This window comes from Zingiber officinale, chromosome 6A (genome assembly GCF_018446385.1).
Source record: "Zingiber officinale cultivar Zhangliang chromosome 6A, Zo_v1.1, whole genome shotgun sequence".
Taxonomy (NCBI): domain Eukaryota; kingdom Viridiplantae; phylum Streptophyta; class Magnoliopsida; order Zingiberales; family Zingiberaceae; genus Zingiber; species Zingiber officinale.
Genome location: NC_055997.1, coordinates 9,669,159 through 9,690,888, shown reverse-complemented (window position 1 = coordinate 9,690,888; position 21,730 = coordinate 9,669,159). Strand labels below are relative to the sequence as shown.

Sequence of the window (21,730 nt, the reverse complement as noted above, 5' to 3'; positions counted from 1 at the left end):
GATGGGCACGTGTCGAGCTTAGAAGGTTCACCAAGTTAAAGCTTGCAGGAGTTTTCATAAATTGTCTTTTAGACTTTGTCAAAATTTTAACTTGCACGTTTAATTTGAAAGGGAAAACACATGATTATATATTTATGTTGTATTTGAATCAAAGTGAATCTATTTGTATAATGTTTCCACCAAATCAAATGGAGTTGTTCAACAAAGGAATTGAAGTTAAACTTTCAAGTTGAAGTTGAAAATCTTTATCCTATAAGACAATGTAGAGGGAGGAATATGCCCGACGAGGACAAAGTTAAGTCAACATCATTTGCGAGAGATCGAAACTTCAATGGAGCTCACCTGAAGACTGTCACCTCTGAAAGTTTCATAGAGCTCACAGAAGACAACCATGGATGTTATTCAATGTTTTAATCCATAGTCTATGGATGTTATACTGAAATCCTATATACATGAAAGTTAATTTTTCTCTTTAAATACAATGTAAATTTCTCTCAGATGAAACAGAAGAAAAATGACGATCCGAATCAGCTGCCGTCCATGCTATATACACAAGGTCATCACTGAAATCGCGTAGCCCTGAATCTGGCGTTGAATACGGTCATTTTTCAGGTACATCAACGCAGATGCTGTCTCAATGTTTACTCTGGATCAGATGCCATTTGAAGAACTATGATCATGGAGGATCTGGAACACCAGCAGTGTGTTCTATGATTGACAAATTCAAAGGAAAAAAAAACTGGATTGAACTAATCATCTTCAATGTTAAAAAATCCTCCAATTCGTTGCCGCCTTTTGTTTAGAACAGCTCTGATTGACTCATGCTCAGCGCGAAGTTTTTCAGTGAACTGCCTCTTTGATTCACTCGTACTGCTGTTGTTAGTTGCCCCTGCAGAATCCTGGTTTTCAACTACTGGATTTGATGCCTGCAAGAAAGAAACAGGCTGTTCATTGCTTACCCAAGCAAACCATTTAACCATAAATCTAATTGTTCCATAAATAGCCGGCATTCAGCCTTTCTCAAAAATATGATGGGTCTGAAGAAATCAAAACATTCATTTGATGTACTAAGGATTCCAAAGGTACACCATTTTCATTATGTTTCTAGTTAAATGCATCAAATATCCAGAGAATGTGGTAGTCGGAAAATCTTCGAGACTGTATTATCCAAATTTCTCATTTTGGAAAACTGGTCAGTAAAAAAGAGACATGTGATAACAAAATTCAAGAAGACTGAATATAGCAGGTCAAGTATAAACCCTAGTTACCAAGGAAAAACAATCAGATGGTATCATAATACCTTCTTTGTCCTCAATTTATTACTTCCAGAGCGACATGCAAAAACAACTGGAGAACTAAACCAAATGGGATGGAATGACCAATGTAATAGTCATCATTGTTGTCATCAAGCCTTTTTTTCTCAAACTACTTGAGGTTACCTATATGAATCTTATACTTTTATTTAACTATATGAAAGGCTATATCACTTGTAACATTCAAATGAATTAAATTATTTTTTATTATATTAACTAATGTTTTCCTTGAATCTACCTTTCTTTTCCCATGCACATAATCCACCCTAATAGACCTAACTCTGCTAACTATAGAATTAATTGTCTTTGAACATGTCAATAGCATCTTAACCTATTTTCTCTCATTTTACAATGACTCCAAAAGTTCATCTACATGTTGGTCACACACTTTTTTGTCCTTTTAATTAATGATATCTTCGTCAATCTTCCATTCTTGTTGAAAAGCAATTCCAAGATACCTAAAATTGCAAGGATTTCATATTCATTCATCTCAACTATTTCATAGATCCTTTTCTTGTACTGTCATTAATCTTATTTTACAATTTTTATTTATCCACAATTCAAGCTTTAAATTAATCTAATTAAACTCTCATAAATCAACATAATATGCTCTACGAATATATAGCAAGAAACATTTATCTTAGAAAACTAAATCCAATAGGATAGAATAACCTACGCAATCATGTCAGGAATTCCTTGTACTGGATGCAAAAAAAGTTAAAAAGGAGTAACAATTTTTTTCTTTTCATTTATCATATAGATAAAAGAATCATTTAATTTTAGTACAAAGATAGCAAGCCAATAGAAATTCATACCAAATTGTATCCTGATCCTGGGCCAATGATCAAAGAGCGTTTCTTCACAGCACCAATTGAAAACCCACTTTTGTTAAGCTGTAAAAAAGGAAATAAAACAAGTTTACAACTATAGGCAAGGTAAATTTATGAAATTCTAGGCTCTGACCCTGATGAGCACGATATATAGTTGAGAATACATTAACTTAATTGAAATCTATTCATACTTCAATAGAGTCAGGGTCGTGATAGGTGTGGAAAGAGAATACTAGTGACAGCAAAGCCAAGACATATTTCTTGCAAGAGCGAAAACACTAGCTAAATCCACAAATGCAAATGTCATATGCAAAAATAACAAGTAGGAATGCAAAAATAACTGATGATCTAGGTTTGATTTCAAATACTAGGGCAATATGGTTCAATTGCATTGCTGACCATGTATAACTTCGATGATAAACACAATGAGAAGATATGTTATGAAGGAAAATTAAATTATGCATGACACCTATACAATTTGATGATAGAAGAATCTCAAAGCTATTTTAAGCAACTAACATAATTTGGATACTTCATTGCCTTTTGAGCAGCAAAATCAAATAAAGATCACTTACCTGATCACCCCAGTGAACTGATTTTCCACCATTAGTATACACATGCATAAGGCCAGAAAGTGCATTTAAATTTTTTCCGACACCTCCAGGTTTTTCATCTTCCTCATCTAAGTTCTTCGACCATTTACTACATCCCAATTCTTTGATTCTTGTCTGCTCCTCTTCCTCTTCATCAGATTCCCACTTCTCTCCAAGGTTTGATGAATCTAGATAAATAAGGATTAAAAAAAGAAATATCAACCACACATTATATTAGTAATAGCGGGAAGGATCCAATCGCAATCCATGGATAACTGAGAATTAAATGCGAAGAAAAAATCATAGGATTCATAAACTTAAAAGCATTCACAAATACCATTCTCATGAACAAAAAAAACATCCCAACATAACTATTTTCCAATTTTAACATGTATCATTTGTTTGTCCATCATTTAAACTAAACTATATATGGTTAATACTCTCATGTCAGTTTTTATTATGAAAGGAAATTCTCCACAGACCTCACTCTTAACTACAAAGCATTCACTTACCATTCTTGAGGATAAGATCCATTTCATCCAAACTCATTGTCCAACTTTATTGAGTACAGTTTAGGTGTCTGAAAAGTATTTTCTGAATTATAATGTTTATTTTCTTCCCGTGCTGATTTCAACTATAACCTCTTTCACTATCCAGAAACTAAACCATCACTACCACTACCACCTGATAGGTAATTAGGCATCAACCTGCACCATGTCTCATTGTACTCAACCATGAGTCCAATCAGTGGCCATGGTATCAATAATGTAAAAGTTGAATCCTGAATCAGGCTATATTATTGCTTGTACGATGACTGGTGACATATTTATCATTGAAAAATGCACTGTATATGTATTAAAGATGCAAGTGAAGGCACCTTTCTTGATCATTAACCATTCATCCATGCACAGAGAATACAAGGCAAAGCACTCTGCGTTACTTTCCTACACAATTTCCATTTGCTTTTTAGGCAGCTACCACACCTGCTTCCTATTAGCCCAACTTTTTCTTTGAAATGAAAGGTCCATGATAATATTTGGATAAAAAAATAGATATAGCAGCACTTCTTAAACAGACATAAATCTTGACTCTGATGTCACATCATCCAAATTAAGATTTTTGTACACTCCATCTTCAACCAACTTGCTAGAAAGTAAACATCCAGTCAATTATTTTGAAGTCAAAGGTGGAAAATCCAGTTTGGCATTATACACCAGATATGGGGAAAATGTACAATATAATTGGAAAACAAGAAGTCAAATATAATCTTAAAACTGGCAATCAAGTAAGTTCAACTTTTGTGGGCAATATTCAGCTCTAAGTAACCACTATAGTGAAGGGGAGCCTTGATGAAATAATAAAATTGCTACCGTGTGACCTATGGTCTGCTCAAGTCGTAGAAACAATCTCTTGTAATGCAGGGAAAGGTTGCATACAATAGACCCAATGTGATCCGACTCTTCTCCAGGACCCCGCATTGGCGGAGGTTTCGTGCATCGGGCTGCCCTTTAAGTATCCACTATAATGGAGCATAAAATGCTTTTACATGATATGTATAAAACAAAGAAAAAGGTTCGTCCAATACCTTGTTTCTGCACAAAATCCACAGTTTTTGGTTCTATAAGCTTGAGGCTTTCCTCCTCCAACTTAGCATTACTGTTGTCACAGTCTGAGTCATTGATGTCCATGTCAACCTGAAAGGTAATTTATTAAGATTGATAGGAGCAAGATCTTAGCATTGCAAGTTAAAAACCATGCACACAGATCGGCAGCTGATTCCCATGCTAATTTACCTCTTGAATGGAGTGTTCATTCAAATCATCCCCATGAAATAATGACTGCAGATTCAAGATATAGTAAGAAATAATTGCAAATGGTATTTTATTTACTAAAAAAACCTTTAAATTAATTAGTAGAAAAAAAATCATTTGATCCATGACATTGTGAGACCTGAATATCGATTTGCAAGTATAAAGGTGGAGATTCTTCCCATTTTTCTGCCATCTTCTGCACGTCCTCTAGTGTAAAACTATGCACATTCCTAGCCGCACAACCCTGTTGTTTGCACACACATGAATAAAAAAGGATATAAACATTAAAAAAACAACTTACAAAGATGCACACAACATGAGCTATCAAAGACAAAATTCTCTGATTTGAGAATGAGAAAATCAAATGAAACAGAGATAACTCACCTACACTGGCATGTTAGATAAAAATAAAGATTAACTATTGCTATGCTCCCCTCATAATACAGGCATCCATCCATAGGATGTTAAGCTTAACTGGTTTAATGCATCACCTTAATTTATCACATATATGGAAAAGTTACTATGAACATGGTGTACATGAATCGTAAGTCCCCTTCGTTTCCACTCATGTTGGAACTAATAGTTTTAACAAGCATCAAAAGCCTATAATTATCTGACAGAATATTTCTTATCATACGTTATTCCAATGTGGCAATGTTGCACACCATGCAACATCATTAATTCTATACTAGTTTGACATCAAACAGTCTAGTAATGTTCCAAAATCTTATTTGTTGAATTGCTAATTAGAAAATAAAGTCAGCAGACTTCTGTACAGTAGTGAGAACAAGATCATGCAATTGGATGTTTAAAATATAAGGAAACAAGATAACTGAGAGGGGTATGAATCTTCACATTGTAATTTGCAAAATCCTTAAGTTTAGATCCAGACCACTTCGAGTTCCTACATGTCATTGTGATTATTGAATATTAATGAAGAATATGAAGTGTCGAGATGACAGAAATCACTTTTTACATTAGATAAGTTGAAAAATGAAAAGGTGAGGAATAAAGGGAGATGAAAATATTAACAAAGTTATGTAGGACATTCAAATAAAAATGATGAGGTTATCAAAGGGGCAGTCATATGAATGAGAGCATAATCTCTTGAAACTTCTCAAGGCACATACTCATGCTTTAAATGACTTATTGTCTTCAGAAAATAGCTAGAAATGCAGTAGAACATTTCTTGATGGACAATAGCGAAGAAATCAATTTAATATGGATAACAGGCAGAAAATTGACAAACACAAAGTTAACATGGTGATCTCAAACAAAGTTAGAAAAGTATGTATTGAGGCTGTTACATACATGACAATAATTGGAATATTCAGTAAACGTTAAGAGAATGAAAAAATATAGTTTGCTTGACCTATATAAAAAAGAACGTTAGTTACTATCTCACCATGGGATCCTTGTATGGAGCTTCCAGCAAGTATACCTCATACCCAGATCTCTGCTCAAGAAAAATGACAACAATGAGAAGCATGAAATCACCAAGGATATGAAACTTACCACTGGCAATTATAAAACAAAATTCTGTTCAGAAACAATATTTGGCATACCAAGAACTACAATAGGTGTTTCATCAATTAAATAGACCTCAATGTTATAGCCTAGATTTCTTCATTAGACACAAAGTTGTAGTGACTAGTGAGCTATTCACTTTCGTCCACCAAAATTTGAGCAGAGACATGGTACCACTTTGAACACTCATATCCTAGACATGATTGAATTACTTGTTATTGCAGTTACATTCGTTTGCAGCAGTTGATAAGTTTGATTGTTTTTGCAACCAGATGTTCTTAAGCATATATTTTATATTTGGTGCATTCCTACACAATATTTTTGGATTGATTTCCTTGTTGCTTCAAATTTGTGCAGATAGGCCATTTGTCAAGTATAGTAGTTTCAGTAAGTGCTACAATGTCAAAGTCACTAGTGTTAGTGTATTTATGTTGTTATTTTGAATTGTGATTATCTTTTTTTATCACTCTATTTGTATTGTTTTGGTGTCAGCAGTTTTGTGGACTCTATCTCGTGTTATTAAGTTCATCAACAAATCACCACTACTCAACACTTATCATGGAGGTCAGCCTTTGTGACTCTACTCATCCACAACTCCCTATTGGTTGCCTCCCTACACCTAAATCTAACTGCAGTAGGAGAGCGTTGAGCTATTGTGTGACATCCTTCCTCTCCCTCAACCCCAAGACCATTCCAACTTGCACTCTGGTCAAAGTCATCAGTTGCTCACATTGTCAATGCCCTACTCCATCGCTCATCCACCTGAGGAAAGGGAGAAACTGAGAGGGTAAGGGACTAGCCACTGTGTGCACTTCCTCTCCCTCTCCTCATATACACACAAGTCCAACCTCCACTCATGGCATTGACAGAAGACCTCATGTTACATGCTCAAATCTTTGTTGGAGGCAATCTACACCTCTCACAATTTAAATAGAACAACCAAGAAAGTCATAGGTTTATCTATTATTTTGCTCAGCCTCTGAATGAACTAAATCCGATAAACCTCCAAATTAAACAACAAAAGTAATTTGAAATCAAATCAACCTCAAGCTTAGTTTTCTCATACTTTGGATTTATACCGATTTGTGTCCTAGTCCAACCCTCCACTCATGGCTTTGACAGAAGACCTCATGTTACATGCTCAAATCTTTGTTGGAGGCGATCTACACCTCTCACGATTTCAATAGAACAACCAAGAAAGTCATAGGTTTATCTATTATTTTGCTCAGCCTCTGAATGAACTAAATCCGATAAATTTCCAAATTAAACAACAAAAGTAATTTGAAATAAAATCAACCTCCAGCTTAGTTTTATCATACTTTGGATTTATACCGACTTGTGTCCTACCATAAACTTGATTTGACCCAACACCAGTTTGACCACAAGTAGCCCCAATTTGACCTTGTTGATGATTGAATTCAATAATATCCATAGTCAATTGAATCTAACATAGGATCAAATAGCCCCACCCCCAACCAAACCTAATTGTAACTTGAAAAATAATTTTGAAAAATGAATATTTTTCCCTAAAAAATGTATACTACCCATGCTTAGTAACTTATTATCCTTAGCCCCAGCCTTAAGTTGCAAACCATATTTTAAATCTAAACATTATATAAAATACAGTAATGAATAAGGAACATAACCATAAGTCCAAGTTAGCCAATTTTAACTCTGCTTGGATAAAACTGAAAGAATTACATATTTTAAGAATAAAATGTTTAAGCTAAGATAATTTATAGAACATTTAATAGTTATAAAAATCCAATATAACAGAACAGATATGTAGGTGCAATGTTCACGAATATCATATAAGTAACAATACTAAATTAAAATGGAACAGACTTGAGGATAGCCCACAAGCTGAATCATGATTGTTCTATGCGTCACTAAATTATTTTAATATCAATCAGACATATAAAACAGGAAAACAAGTGACTATGACAACAATCAAATACAGGGGGGGGAAAGTGACTATTTGAAAAAAAAAAAAATGACATACACAGCGCCTCAAGTGAACTAAACCTTCGTCGTAATCCCCTCTTCTTACTACAGTTGGGGATTAACTAATAACTGAGCAATTTCTATTTTTTTTCTCAGAATCTGTAAATGTGACTAATTCCTAACAATTATGTTCAACTTCCAGCATAATCTTTGTCAATTTCAGATGTCAAAACTGATTTATTTATAATTTTGATTCAAGTTCTCAGTCTATCAAAATCCAAGTTTACAAATACATATCAAAATTGACTCAGATGGAAAGCTATATAAAAGACAACACATTTTGCATAAGGAATAATAAATTGTCACCATAATTAACCCCACATAAATAAGAAATATAGACTAGGTCCTTTTAAATATGTACAGTTAGAGCAATGATTTACAAAAGCCAGACAGAAGTGGAATCCTAAATGGCAAGTTCATGAAAGCCTATTGAAATTTAGCATTACTCTGGCACTAACTCATATTAAATGAAACTCAACCTTGAATATTTAACAGCAGTACTAATAATTAAAGCATTAAATAAAATGATTGGAATAAATAAAATGGTAATTTTCTTGTATATGATCAAGTAAAGGATGATTTTGCTGCAAAACCCCATGCAAGAGACTTAATTGTTAAAAGTGTTTGATGAATTTGGTATAACTGACAAGCAAACATGCACAAGTTATCAAATGAACCGTAGTTGAGAATTTCAACATCTCCTAAATTGGAAACAGAAAAGAAGAACGTACCCATAAATATTGCACGGATATAAAAGAACAGCATGTGCAGGATTGCAAAGTGTTCAATAAGGGTTATATACATAAGTGTTGTGTAAATCTAGTTATAAAGGAATCACTAAGGAGCTAGTGAAAATTACACTATATTAACATTATAATTACTATGCAAGTTGTCAACAATCCCTTGGCCAGCATAAAAATCTCATACATAAGCATCATAGAGTTTGCCTAAAGAAAGAGAATATACCTTTGCAATTGCCCAAAACTGAGCAAAATCAGCTACCCGCAGATTGCGGTCATCCACTAAATGAGGCAAACATACCAGCAATAAATGGGTCAGTTGCCAGACAATACTGCATTAGTGATTAGCAAAAATTGAAGGCAGCGTAGAATGCTTAGCACAGCATCCACCAGTTCATCTAATACCAAAGAAAATGCCTTAATGTATCCACAGTGCCAAAACACTGGAGCACCTAGTTCAGTCACTTCTTTCATAGATTAGCTCAATTCTCTCAACATTCAAGCACATAACTTCTCCCAACACTTGGATAACAAACAGCACACATCGACTGTGCCAAACAATCCATAGCAATATCAGGTTGCAGTTAATGAAAGCAAAGAAATGCAAGGAGCAAAATCTTTGAGGGTTGATAGGAAAGCAGTAAAAACGCTAATAACTATGGTAAAACAATACTTATAACCAAGTTAAAAAGAATAAAGCTTGAAAGACATAGAACCTGGACTCAAAGAAACAAAAGCAGCACTTCAGTAGTGAATTCATACCAATTATAAATGTGAATATCCCTTCTTCGAGTGTTTTCTTAAATGCCTTCAACATGCTTGACCGATATGCCTAGCAAATGGGCAATCACTTGAGCTCTCAATAATCAAACTAATAAGAAATACATTATACTGGGGTTACACACACACAAAGGTGTGTGTATGTACATAGAATAACAACAAGAAGCATGCTCAAAAATTCAGGGAAGTGTCTGCATGACCAACAAAGAAGCAGACTACCAATTTGAATTATAATGTCTATGACTATAATGAAAGAGCAGATCAGTTCAAAATATCTCATTACTCAGAGTTAATTCAATTAAATGTTGTTGTACACCTCAATAAGGAATGGCTCAAGGTTATCACCATTTGTAATCCAAAAACAGCAAACATCAGCCTCAAAAGTTGAGAATTAATTTAGACAACAGACAACCAGATTGAAATCAATTTTAAAAGAACAAAAAAAAAGTAAAAATATGAGCATAAAGATGGGCCAGGCAAAGAAGTTGTGCAGACCAAAAGGCTGCATAGAGGAAAGATTCAAGACAATCAAAATTGTGTCAACACGGGTGGGATAGTGGCATTTACTCATGTCGACATGATATTTAGTAATAGTCAGCAGGTCAGACAGCCCATGACCAGCACACTACAGGTTGTGCCTGCCATAACCCAACCATATATGAGTCAAGCACCACCAGATAGAATTAAAGGATTAGTTATACAAAGAAAACTCAATTGAGACTGTCAAAATTTTGTCAACGCAAGTGGCATACTAACATTTACTGAGAAGTTGTGTAGACCAAAAGGCTACATAGAGAAAGTTTCAAGATCATCAAAATTGCGTCAACACGAGTGGCATAGTGACATTTACTCATGTCGACATGATATTTAGTACTAGTCAACTAGGTCAGACAGCCCATGACCAGCACAGTACAGGTTGTGCCAGGCATTACCCAACCGTATATGGGTCAAGCACCACCAGATGGAATTAAAGGATTAGTTATAGAAAGAAACTCAATTGAGACTGTCAAAATTTTGTCAACATAAGTGGCATAGTAACATTTACTCATGTTGGCACAGTATTAATATTAGTCAACTAGATCAAGCAGCTTGTGACCTGGCACAATACAGATCATGCCAAGCACGACCCAATTGCATATGGGTCAGGATAAGCTACAATTACATAGCTGGCAGACCAAGCCTAGCTTACCAGATTTATATATGTGTGTGTTAGTTTTTAACATTAAATAATTTAACAATACATGATAAAAATATCAATTTCTAATTTTAATAGTATTTATTCTATTTTATTAAATTTTAATATTTTTAAATAAAATTTTAAATATTAAAAAAATCAGGCCCGAAACAAATTACCTCGGGCCCAAGCTCACGTTGGATGGTAATTTAGGTTGGAACAACCTTAATTGTACTGTGTAAGGCACAATCCGGCATAGCTCACACAGGTTGGGACAGGCCCATTGACAATAAAGGCAACCCAATGCATGAAACTCCGGCCAATATGGGTCCCAGAGAAGGATCGAACCATATTGGATCTATTGTACGCAGTCTTACCTAACATTCCAAGAGGTTATTTTCACGACTCAAACCCATGACCTCAAGGTCACACAACAACTTTACCGTTGCACCAAGGCTCCCCTTCAAACAGCCCATTGACAATCTATGCATGAAATTAAGTAGGTATGACAGAATTCTTTTATCTGGGTAATGTGTGACTAGACAGATCCATATTTGTAACTCACTTCTAATAGAAGGATTGGTATACACATGTCAGTAAAATACTAATACCTTCCTTTTTTACTTTAAAACTCTGTGAGACCACCTAAAGTCATAGCAAGCCACAAGATAAGAGTGATATTTTGGTACTACAAACAAAATAATAATCTAAGTGGTTTGTTAAGCATCACCTCTTCCATTTCTGACTCATAACAATACTCAATGACTTTCTTAGTGGCCTGCTTTTTGGCTCTGGATGAACCAGTGGATTTGAAACCTTCATTGTCATCAATATTCTAAAAGACAAGAAAACAAAAAAATTAGTAATATTACCCTCAACATAGTCACCTAAAAAATTAGTTAATGGTAAAGTCACCTTCACAACTTCAACCATGAAATAGTCATCCATTGCATGAATTCTCGGAGCATTTCCACCATTCTCGATCTCAATATCACGCAATGCTTTAGCCAAATAGCTCTTTCCACTACCTAAAATATCAGCCAAATAGATATCATATCAATCAGCATGAACATGATAAAGATCAGAAGAACAAATAGATAGATTTTGTGGAATTCAGCTAATAAACTTATTATAAGTAACAATAAATTTAACAGATAAATTGTGTACCAGGAGAGAAAGGAGAGAAGGAAATGAGCAAGGAGAGAGAAAATGGGCATTTATTTGGAGGGCAAGTCGGGTATGGCAGAAAATAATAAAAAATCTTCTGGTCCTTTCCCTTAATTTCTCTGTACAAATCAGATCTCTCATTGAGGAAAAATAAAATATAATGAAATTTTTTCCCCTTCTTTCTATCCCTTCAAGGAAACACCACTCAAGAAAATACTAATTTTTCCTATTCTCTTCTAGTTTTTCCCCCATCTTTCTTTCTATCAGTGTCATTGGGAAAATCTTTCTATCACGTCTTTTCCATTAGTGTACCCTTCCCTCATAGGGATTTCTATGGTTTTACTATGGATAAACTTTTGACAAGGCAGTTAATCAATAAACAACCTATTAGCCAAACGAAAACCTGAAACCACTTAATTTCGTCCTTGAACATGTCATATCTTGTTATACATCCCTAAAGAACATGATTTAGTTCTACTGATCATTCACTAGCATCAACAGTTATTAGCAGAAACTTATCCAAATGTCTCAAACAAGCCAAAGAAAGAGAAATCATGATGTGGGTAAGTTTCATTAAAGAGACCACAATTTTGATTTTTCGTCTTAACGTGATAAGTTGTTAACACGAACCAAACTTCAAAGCAAGAAAAAGAAACTTTTTAGAGACTGTCAAAGGCCCACTCTCCTTTTTTATAAAGTTAAGAAGGTGATTTATTTCCACCTAGCCTCAATGTTTATGTGAAAGGAAAAGAGACCTGTCAGCAAGTGATGCAAGATCATCAAATTTGAAGCCAAAAAAATATCAACAAGTTTTCAAGAGAAGGAAACATAACTTGGGAAAATAGTAAAATGCAAGAGGCGCATTGCTTCAGTTGTCTACACTTGAAAATTTTATAAACATCCATCATAAGAAAACTATTTGTAGTTCTTATTTTAACACAGAGAAACAAAAACACTGTTAAAAAAAGTTAAACCTGGGAGTCCACGTAGGATGATGACGATATGATCAGGTCGAGATGCACGAAGAGGTTGCTTAAACAAGTCACAAGCATTGATAACTGTTGGCTTAGCATTGACAGCATGATTGATAGAAACTCTTGGCACTCCGTCAGAATAATGTTTCAGTGGTGCTTGATGGATGAGAGGTAAATCCTATATAGTTTGATGATTCCATGAGGACAAGCATCTGGAATCTCTTAGAAAATCTTGCAAAAAGTCTAATAATATAATATAAGCCAAAACAATACAAAACGTAGAAAGATGGGAAATCCACAGGATTTAATACAGAACCAAGATGTGCAATAAGCCAATAAACTTGCCTATACCTAATTAAATAACAAATAATATTGGTCAAATAAAAGAAACTAGCATATGTTAAGGTAATCAGACTTTTCACATTAACTCAAAACAATAGGGCCAGACAAAAATCTCAAGAACTTAATAGGTAGCTGACAGAAAACTAGTGAAATTTAGTATACAAAAATTAACACTTTCTTTTTTGCTGGAACTGGGTTGGGGCCTTGAGTGGGATTCAGTTCTCCAATCAATTTCAAGTTTTAGACCTATTTTTCAAATGATCTTACTTGACTTTGATTTAGAATAAAATATATACATAATATAAACTTACAGAGCCAATTGCCCAACCATCCCTCTTGCTCTAGTGACCTAACCACCGGCATCTTCCTTTCCACCTCCAGATTCAAGTTATGAGACGAGGAAATATTCTAAATTCAAACAAAACCTCAGCTAGGCCCATCTAGGTCCAACTTTTCTTCATGATTAGATAATATGTTCCTAGTCAGTGATGTGGTTGAAGCCAACGAAAGAGAAATATCAAGAATTGGCATTAAAATCAATTTAAGAAGAAAGCAAGGTTCTTACCCAAATGAATGAAAGAAGAACAAAATAAAAAATAATTAGTATCTTCCACTATCACAAGGTAAATTATTCAACACTCTTTCACAGTCAGCTTATCCTCATTCATTAATGAAAAATTTAAGCATTAACATCTTTTTCTCTCTCTTAGGGGTATATCGTATATACCAAAAATTTATTCTATGACCCAGCAATTTCTCCTTTTTCCCTCCGAAAGTAGATATCAAGAGAAGTTGTTAGAACCCCAATCTCCTTTTTCATCAGTTAAACTCCATATTCCATAATCAAATCTCTCAACATAAATTTAAAGATTACATGTGGATTTGTCACTCTTCCTCTTCTCTTGAGTAAGTACCAAGAACACTCTTTCGACATATATATTTTTATAGGATTAGTAGTAATAATTATATTCATATTTCCTCCTTATTTTTTTTCTTCCTTTTTTATCTTTTTAACGAGCAATGTGGATTCCAAAGATGTCTCTCAGTTGCAATCTGTTGATTATGCCAAACGAAATAGATTATAAATACATAATATATTGATATTATATTTAGGGAAAATTAACTCTTAAAGTTAATTTTGAAAAAACTTTTAAAATAACATATGCATATCAATACTATATATTCAACATATGTTATACATAACATAATAATTAAGAATAACTATATTATTTTATCTACATTAGTATTCAAAATCTATTATATTTAATTAACTTTATGTTTCAACATATTTACAACAACAAAATAATAATCTATGACAATAAAATCTAATCAACCACATTATATATAAAGTTATGACATAATTAAGATCATTTTTATTTTAGAATAAAAATTATAACTTATATTTACTAATAGAAGAAAGAGCTGTCTTTCTAATCACACCCCTACTATCAAGCATTAATTTAAGAAAAAAAATTAGTAATACTTTAACTTATCATTATTAATAACTTATCTTTATCCAAATTTTCACTTAATTCCTCCTACTGACTAACTAATTGTTCTCACCCCCCAATAACACGTTATTAATATCTATTACCTAACTACTCACCCAAGTATATCCAATGGCAAATTCATCCATATAAGCAATTTATATTATCTTAATTAACCCCAATCCCCCAACCACTCATGAACATTACCCTTCTCTTTCACAACACTACCATAGCCTAGCTTCCTCTCTTCCACACACATTTCAACAATCCTCACCACATGCTTTTGCCACCACTGCTCACAACATGACACACCGTATGAGTTTCAAGAGCTCTTCTCCTTGTGATCTTCTCTTCTCTTCCATTGCATGCTCTTACATCACATGATTCACATGGTTCCTATTTTGCCCCCTAGTCACAAATTGGCACCACAAGGTTCTAAGATACCACCTGTATAGCCCTTTGATGAATGAAGAGGGAAGATGGATACTTCCAGGGATGAATTGAAAAAAAAAAATTCAATCATAAGTCATGTGCCCTACACTTTATGACTCATGGGAATACCAATTGATGGCATGATTGGTGTATTTCAGGAGAAACTCAAATCCAAGTTTTCGAAGTATGATTGTGTGACAGGGTACTTATTATGCTTTTCGTCTTGTGCTTCTTGACAGCTACAATGCATTAGGCTTATTGGGGTCTAGAAATATTCTACGATGAACATAAAGTGCAAATTTTATTTAAAATTTGCCTTAGATCATTCGAATTCATTTAGTTATCTCAAGATTGGTTTGGTTTGGCTCCAGACAGATAACTAAATAACATTACTCAAGTATAGAAATTTATTTATCCTCTATATATATGCTCATAAAGGAAAGAACTTCAAGGGTAATTCTTTCTCATCCATTCTTCAATCCTAATATGTATCAACGTTTGCAATCCATCATCCATCCTCCAAGGCACAGTTAGCAACTAGCAGATAAATAAATAAACAACTCAAAACATATTGAACCTCTATTCAAAACAAAAACAAGTAGGTTCAAGAAAAGAAAAGTGTAAATGCATATGAATCATGCAGAGAACCTGTGCAGTCTCAACCAAAGGAGGTTGCTGTATATAGCCACTAGAATGTCGTAAAATATGTGGATCAGGATACTCTTTATTAGTTGGAATGGATGTCATTACTGAAGCATTTGCTAAGACAGGAAACAATGCTGGCGGTGGCACACTAGTTGATGAAGATGTCACTGGAACATGAGCAGCTGGAAGAGATGGTGGTAAAGAAAGATGCACGCCAGTTGTGTGCATTCGACTGATATCTTTTGTCATGCAATTACCATTAATCATAGTGGGAAAGTTAGAGAGACCTCCTTGCAAAACAAAATTCTCTGAATTTGAGTCTTCTGGCAATGGATAATTTAATGATTTTAGTGGTATCTGAGTATCACTAATATCTGAGATTTTAGTTTCAGAGGGAAATCTAAGTGCCTCTGTCTGTTGGATGGGTAGCTTAACTCTGCTTTCTGTAGGGTCTCCAAATGCTTGATAGGAACTTTTCTCTCGTCCAAGAAGATAACTTCTTTGTTCTGGATGTTCAGCATTTGGCAGCCCATAATGGTAATCTTTTGGTGCATGAATCTCTCGAACATCAAGGCGATCATTCTGCTCAAATTGATCTCGTGGTACACAGTCTAATGTATTGTGTGTAGCTTGCTGCCCCTTCACAGAAAAAGGAAGTTCATCAGTGACAGGAGGTACATTGTACCTAGGATTAGGCACAGAGTAGTCATCCCTATAGCTGCCATGCTGCTGAAAGAAAACATTGGACTGGCTACGTCTTGCATTTGGGTAGTTTTCAACGTCTGAACCTCCTACAAAATATCTGTTTTCATAATGGCTAATCCTGTTCTCACCCAAATGTGTATCATAGGCCTCCACTCTTTCAAAATCCAGTCTTTCACGGAATGGATACTGCTCATCCCCATAGGAACTTAGAGTTCCTGCAAAACTCTGATGCGCCTCAGATACATTTGACAGCGATGCTTGATTTGGGGTGACAAATGTTATTTCTGGAGGTAAACTTGAACCACTTTTTCCAACAGAGTTAAACTTCGAGACATCAGAGCCATGATCTACCCTGACATCCCCTGGTTGACCCTGAGATCCATCACGGGCGAATGGAACGGGTAGGAATTCGGCTTTAAATTGCATCCTCCCTTCATACCTCTGCCCATGATCTCGAATCAGATTAAGCCTGCGTTCATCCTCCGTCGTTATTCTCCCTGGAACAAACTCGTTGCGATCGAATGACGGATAGGGATGGGGATGGAGAGTTCGTGGCTCTTCGACTCGCATCCTTTTACAGGAGGTTTCTCCGAAAAATTCATCTTGGGGAAAACGTTGCGTCGGATTGATCAAAGGACGGAATATCTCCCTCTCCAGAGCATGATTCATGCCCCAGGATTCTGGCGTGTGTAGCATCGGAGGCCGCGGCGGAGGTCTGTGGTCCCAGAAAGGAGGCTGGTGAGGGAACGGCGGGGAGGGACCTGAAGTGAATCGGCGAAATTCAGGACGATAATGATCGAATCCATGGGGCGGCGGTGGCATCGGCATTTGGCAGAAAGGGAAGTGGTGGACCGAACAGACGGGACAAAGGCGACCCTGAGGCGGCCGGAACCTCCAAGATTCATCCATGGCGACTCGATCTCGTGGAGCGTTGGATCAAAAGTCAGAACTGGTTGGGCATGCTAGGGTTTGCTAGAAACGTTACCAAGCATCGCCATGTAAGGAGACTCGGGATCCGAGAAAGAGACCGTGGGGAAGAAGTCTTGGGTTGGGCCATAATTCGGGCTAAAAGGGGCTAACAAAATTGGAAAATATGAAAACAAAAAAATTGAATTTTTATAGGGAAAAAAAAAACCACATTCAACCAAATGCCCATTGCCAGCAACCCATGCCCGCTAACTTCCCACCGCCGGCCTCCTCGTCATGGTTAACACCGCCGACCTCGCCTACCGCACGTGCGCCACGACATGTCGGAGTTTGGCCCTCCTTGTGTTTGCCTATCCTATCTTGGCGTCACTCATCCTATGTTACAAAAAAGGCGGAATCTGCCGCCCCGACGGCCCCCTACGCCTGCCCCATGGTGATGTAGGAGGAGGGTTAATCAGGGTGAATGCTGGGTTGACAAGTGGCTGGGGGTTCGAGGCTTTAAGCCGGCAGACGGGGATATTATCCCACATTGCAACCGTCGACACTCGAACCTGCTGCTTCATGTTACAACTTCCCAGCCACTTACCAACTGATCCAGCCCCTGGGGGCTTGGCGTCACTCATCCTAGTTACGAGTTACGAGTGTCAAAAATAAATTTGACATGACGATCTAATTCAAATCGATCAAAAAAAATAGATTCGGATAAGTATTTTCGAATTCAGATCGAATCTGAGTTGGAGGATTGGAGGGTTAAAAATTTTGGATTGAGTCGGGTCAGATTCAGATTGATCAGGGTTGATACGAGTTAACCTAAACATAGGGTTTAATGGATTTTTTGGGGATTAAATTAAATTTTATTTTGAAAATTATAATATTTTTATGTATATTAATATCATGTTTGTATGATAACGATGGATTATTAAGATAAAAGTGAATAATTATAAGAAAAATAGTCAAAAAAAAATAATCATTTTGAATCGGATTTTCAGGTTATTCGAGTCAGATTCAGGTTGGTCGGATTGGTCGAGTTCGGGTTCGGATTTAGAAATTTTGGGTTGAACTCAGATTTGGGTCGGGTTCAGGTTCGGTTAAAAAAAAAACTCAACCTGACCCAACCTGACCTGATCTAACCCGACCTACCCGAATTGACACCCTTAATCCTAATATCCCGTTAGCCCGTCCAAGATAGAAATCACAATGACTAAGAAATAAAATGGATGGAAGTGTGAGGTATACCGGGTACAGGAATTTACGTCTCGCCAATCTTGAAATTTAACTTTCGTTCATTAGATAAATCTGCTATCCACTTATCAACTCAGCTAAGTCCACTAAAAGTGACTTAGCGTCACTCTTGATTTGCGTAAAAAGGCTTGAGAAAATTGAAAGATGTTTCCATGTTGATAATCGTTGCGTTAGAACAAAATACTTTCTATCACTTATTTACTTATATGTGTAGGGCTGAAAATACTAAATCGTTTGAAATGGATAATGATACGACGGATGTTGTGAAGCCTCCGAATTGGGTCAAAGTCAAGAAGGACGGTTGAAGTGATAGTCAAAGTCAAGGAGGTCAATTCTCGAAGTCAGCATAGTTGATCATCATGGCCGAGAGTTTGTCCAACCGGCCTGATGGGTCGGTCATATGTCGATTCGATGAATGTTGATGAATAACTAAAGATAAGTCATCACTATTCAGAGTCAAGACTTCTTTGCCACTTGAAGATGGCACGATTCGAGTAGTCCAGCCGATTGGAATTGTGGTCCAATCGAACAAACTAGATGCTCGGTCCAATTGAATTATTTGGCTAGACAAATAGGTCGATCGAGTGAAGGATGAGTTCCCAACAATAATCTATAAGTCCGATCGGTTTGTCCTTATGAGCGATTGTCGATCAGATCACAGGAGGAACTCGATCGACCTGTCATGTAAGCATATTATGGGCCCCTCAGCCCAACGATCGTATATTCCTTTTTGGCATTTTGTGTCACAGAGGATAGAGAATATTCCGCATGCAATCTGTACATTAAAATCTTTCTCATTATTAAATGCAGAGATTATGTGTCTATTTTAGAAAATATGTTAAAGCATCTTTATGGTATGTCTTTTTTTGGAAGCACCTTGAGATTCATATATAAACAAACAGTAATACTATAAAAAGGGTCTCCATGTATAGGTGCAGGTATGCGAGGTTGTTTAAATTTACACACTCAAAGTCACTATTCATCTACTCGACTCAATCACTGACTTGAGCATCAGAATGTCTGCGCAGAGATCTTTTCCATGGCTTGGTTACTAACGCTCTTTTCAACATGCAGGAGCACTTCAGAGTTATTTTTTTAATAGCAAAGAGTTTTCATTTAGTCAACACCAGAGTCATCTTTCCTAGCCAGTCATCTTCTCCGCTTTCAGACGGGATTATATTTGACGTCATCTATGGGAACTTTCCCTGTATCTAAAACATGAAGATGGACGAGACTAGATGACTCGCTACAATAACCCTGTCGTAAGAAGATTTAGAACTATTGATAGCCGCTCGAACGATTAGAATGTTATAGCAGCAGCAAGCAGCGACTGAGTGCCCTCTTTTGAACGACCGCACTGTATCTGTGATTGGCCATAAGGCTGAGTGAGATGCTCGAGTGGAAGGTCTGAACAAGTTCCAACTGATCCAACCTCCCCCAGTCGCCTTCCCACAAGTGCCTGTGTAGCCGACTAGCCTCCCACTCGTGCCTCATATCACCGGGAATTGTTTCGCACACCTCTTGATGATATGGGCTAAGCGGGGAAGCCCTAAGGATCGTCTTCAAAGAATACACCAACTAGTGACCTTCGGAAAGGTAAAGCCCCAATGGTCAGTAGCTCCCTTGAGCGGGCGAGCAAGCCATTTTCCCAAGAAATCTTGGAAGATAAATTACCAAGTTTCTTATGACCCTTGTTAATCGGAGAATTGGAGGAGCGAGCGACCCTGAAGACCACTTACTCAAATTTGAAAATGTAGTAATCATCTATCAATACACAGATGAAGTCAAGTGTTAAGTGTTTCTCTCCACCCTATCTAGCTCGGCACAAAAATGGTTCAACTGACTCCCGATCGAGTCCATGTGTTGCTTTAAAGATTTCCGCAAAGCCTTCCTTTATCACTTCGCCAACAACCGTCACTACCATAAGACGACGCTGAGCCTATTTTCCCTCAAGCAAGGATCCAAGGAAACGCTAATAGTCTATATCAAAAAGTTCAATTAGGTGGTCATGGGCGTTCCCTCAGCCACCCCAGAGATTCTAGTGAGCGCCTTCGCTTAAGGGCTCACCGATGATGAGTTCTTCCAATCCCTCATCAAGAAGCCGCCAAGAGACTTTCATCATCTACTCATATGAGCCACTAAGTATATCAACGTGGAAGAACCTCAGTCCGCTCAAAAGAAAGTGTTGGTGCGGGTAGCACAAACGGTCTAACCCAGGTTTTGATGAATGACAAATAGGTTAAGTTAGTTGTGTTGTTGTCCGACACTTTGATCAAGTGTGCAGGAAAAGTCCAGCTAGGTCGACGGACTGACCGGATAGCTGGCGAGAAGTCCAAGCGGGTCGACGGGCTGACCGGACGCTTGGCGAGAAGTCCAGCTAGGTCGACGGGCTGACCGGATAGCTGGCGAGAAGTCCAAGCGGGTCGACGGGCTGACCGGACGCTTGGCGAGAAGTCCAGACGGGTCGACGGGCTGACCGGACGTCTGGCAGGTAAGTGAGGTAAGTCACTGGAGGGGAGTGACTGAGAAGACGCGTTCCCGGGAAGGGAACATTAGGCGTCGATCCGGCTTAGATCCATTTCGGATGTCTAAGTCGAGATCGTGACTAGATTCAGGTCTCGGAAAGACGGAATCTAAGTCATACTCTTTTTATCCATCTGTTGAACTTTAACTGTGCTAACAATCTGTTTTACAGGATACATATTTGCTTCGGACTAACTTTGTTTTGCAAGAAAAGGGAGTTTTCTGAAACAAGGTGGTCCGGGCGCCCGGAAGGCGAATTTTATCCAGACACCTCTCGCTACGTGGAGCATCTTGATTTGAGCAGTTACGTCACACTCCAGGCGCCCGGAACAGCATATAAAAGAAGCCCCAGACAGGAGCTTCAGAATCAACTTTGACTGAGAACTCTTCTGCTGATCTTGCTGCTCGACGTTCAAGTGCGACGTCAACGACGCTCCGACAAAAGTGCTCTTCCGGTTTTTGTTTAATTTTTTCTTTGTCGGTATTGCTTTATTATTACTAGCATCTCTTGTAC

The 21,730-nt window shown here is 36.9% G+C and overlaps 1 protein-coding gene across 1 annotated transcript; it reads right to left on the bottom strand.

The window, feature by feature from the left end:
- Nucleotides 1-381: 381 nt before the first annotated feature.
- LOC121995756 lies at nt 382-17,556 on the bottom strand. Its single transcript, XM_042549521.1, has 13 exons — nt 15,823-17,556; nt 12,914-13,091; nt 11,688-11,800; nt 11,503-11,607; nt 9,581-9,650; nt 9,045-9,100; nt 5,953-6,003; nt 4,687-4,791; nt 4,530-4,574; nt 4,322-4,430; nt 2,719-2,924; nt 2,129-2,206; nt 382-926 (listed from the first exon to the last, which is right to left on the bottom strand). Exons 1-13 carry the CDS (start codon nt 17,431-17,433, stop codon nt 750-752), a joined length of 2,904 nt encoding a protein of 967 aa, XP_042405455.1. The 5' UTR covers nt 17,434-17,556; the 3' UTR covers nt 382-749.
- Nucleotides 17,557-21,730: the final 4,174 nt, after the last annotated feature.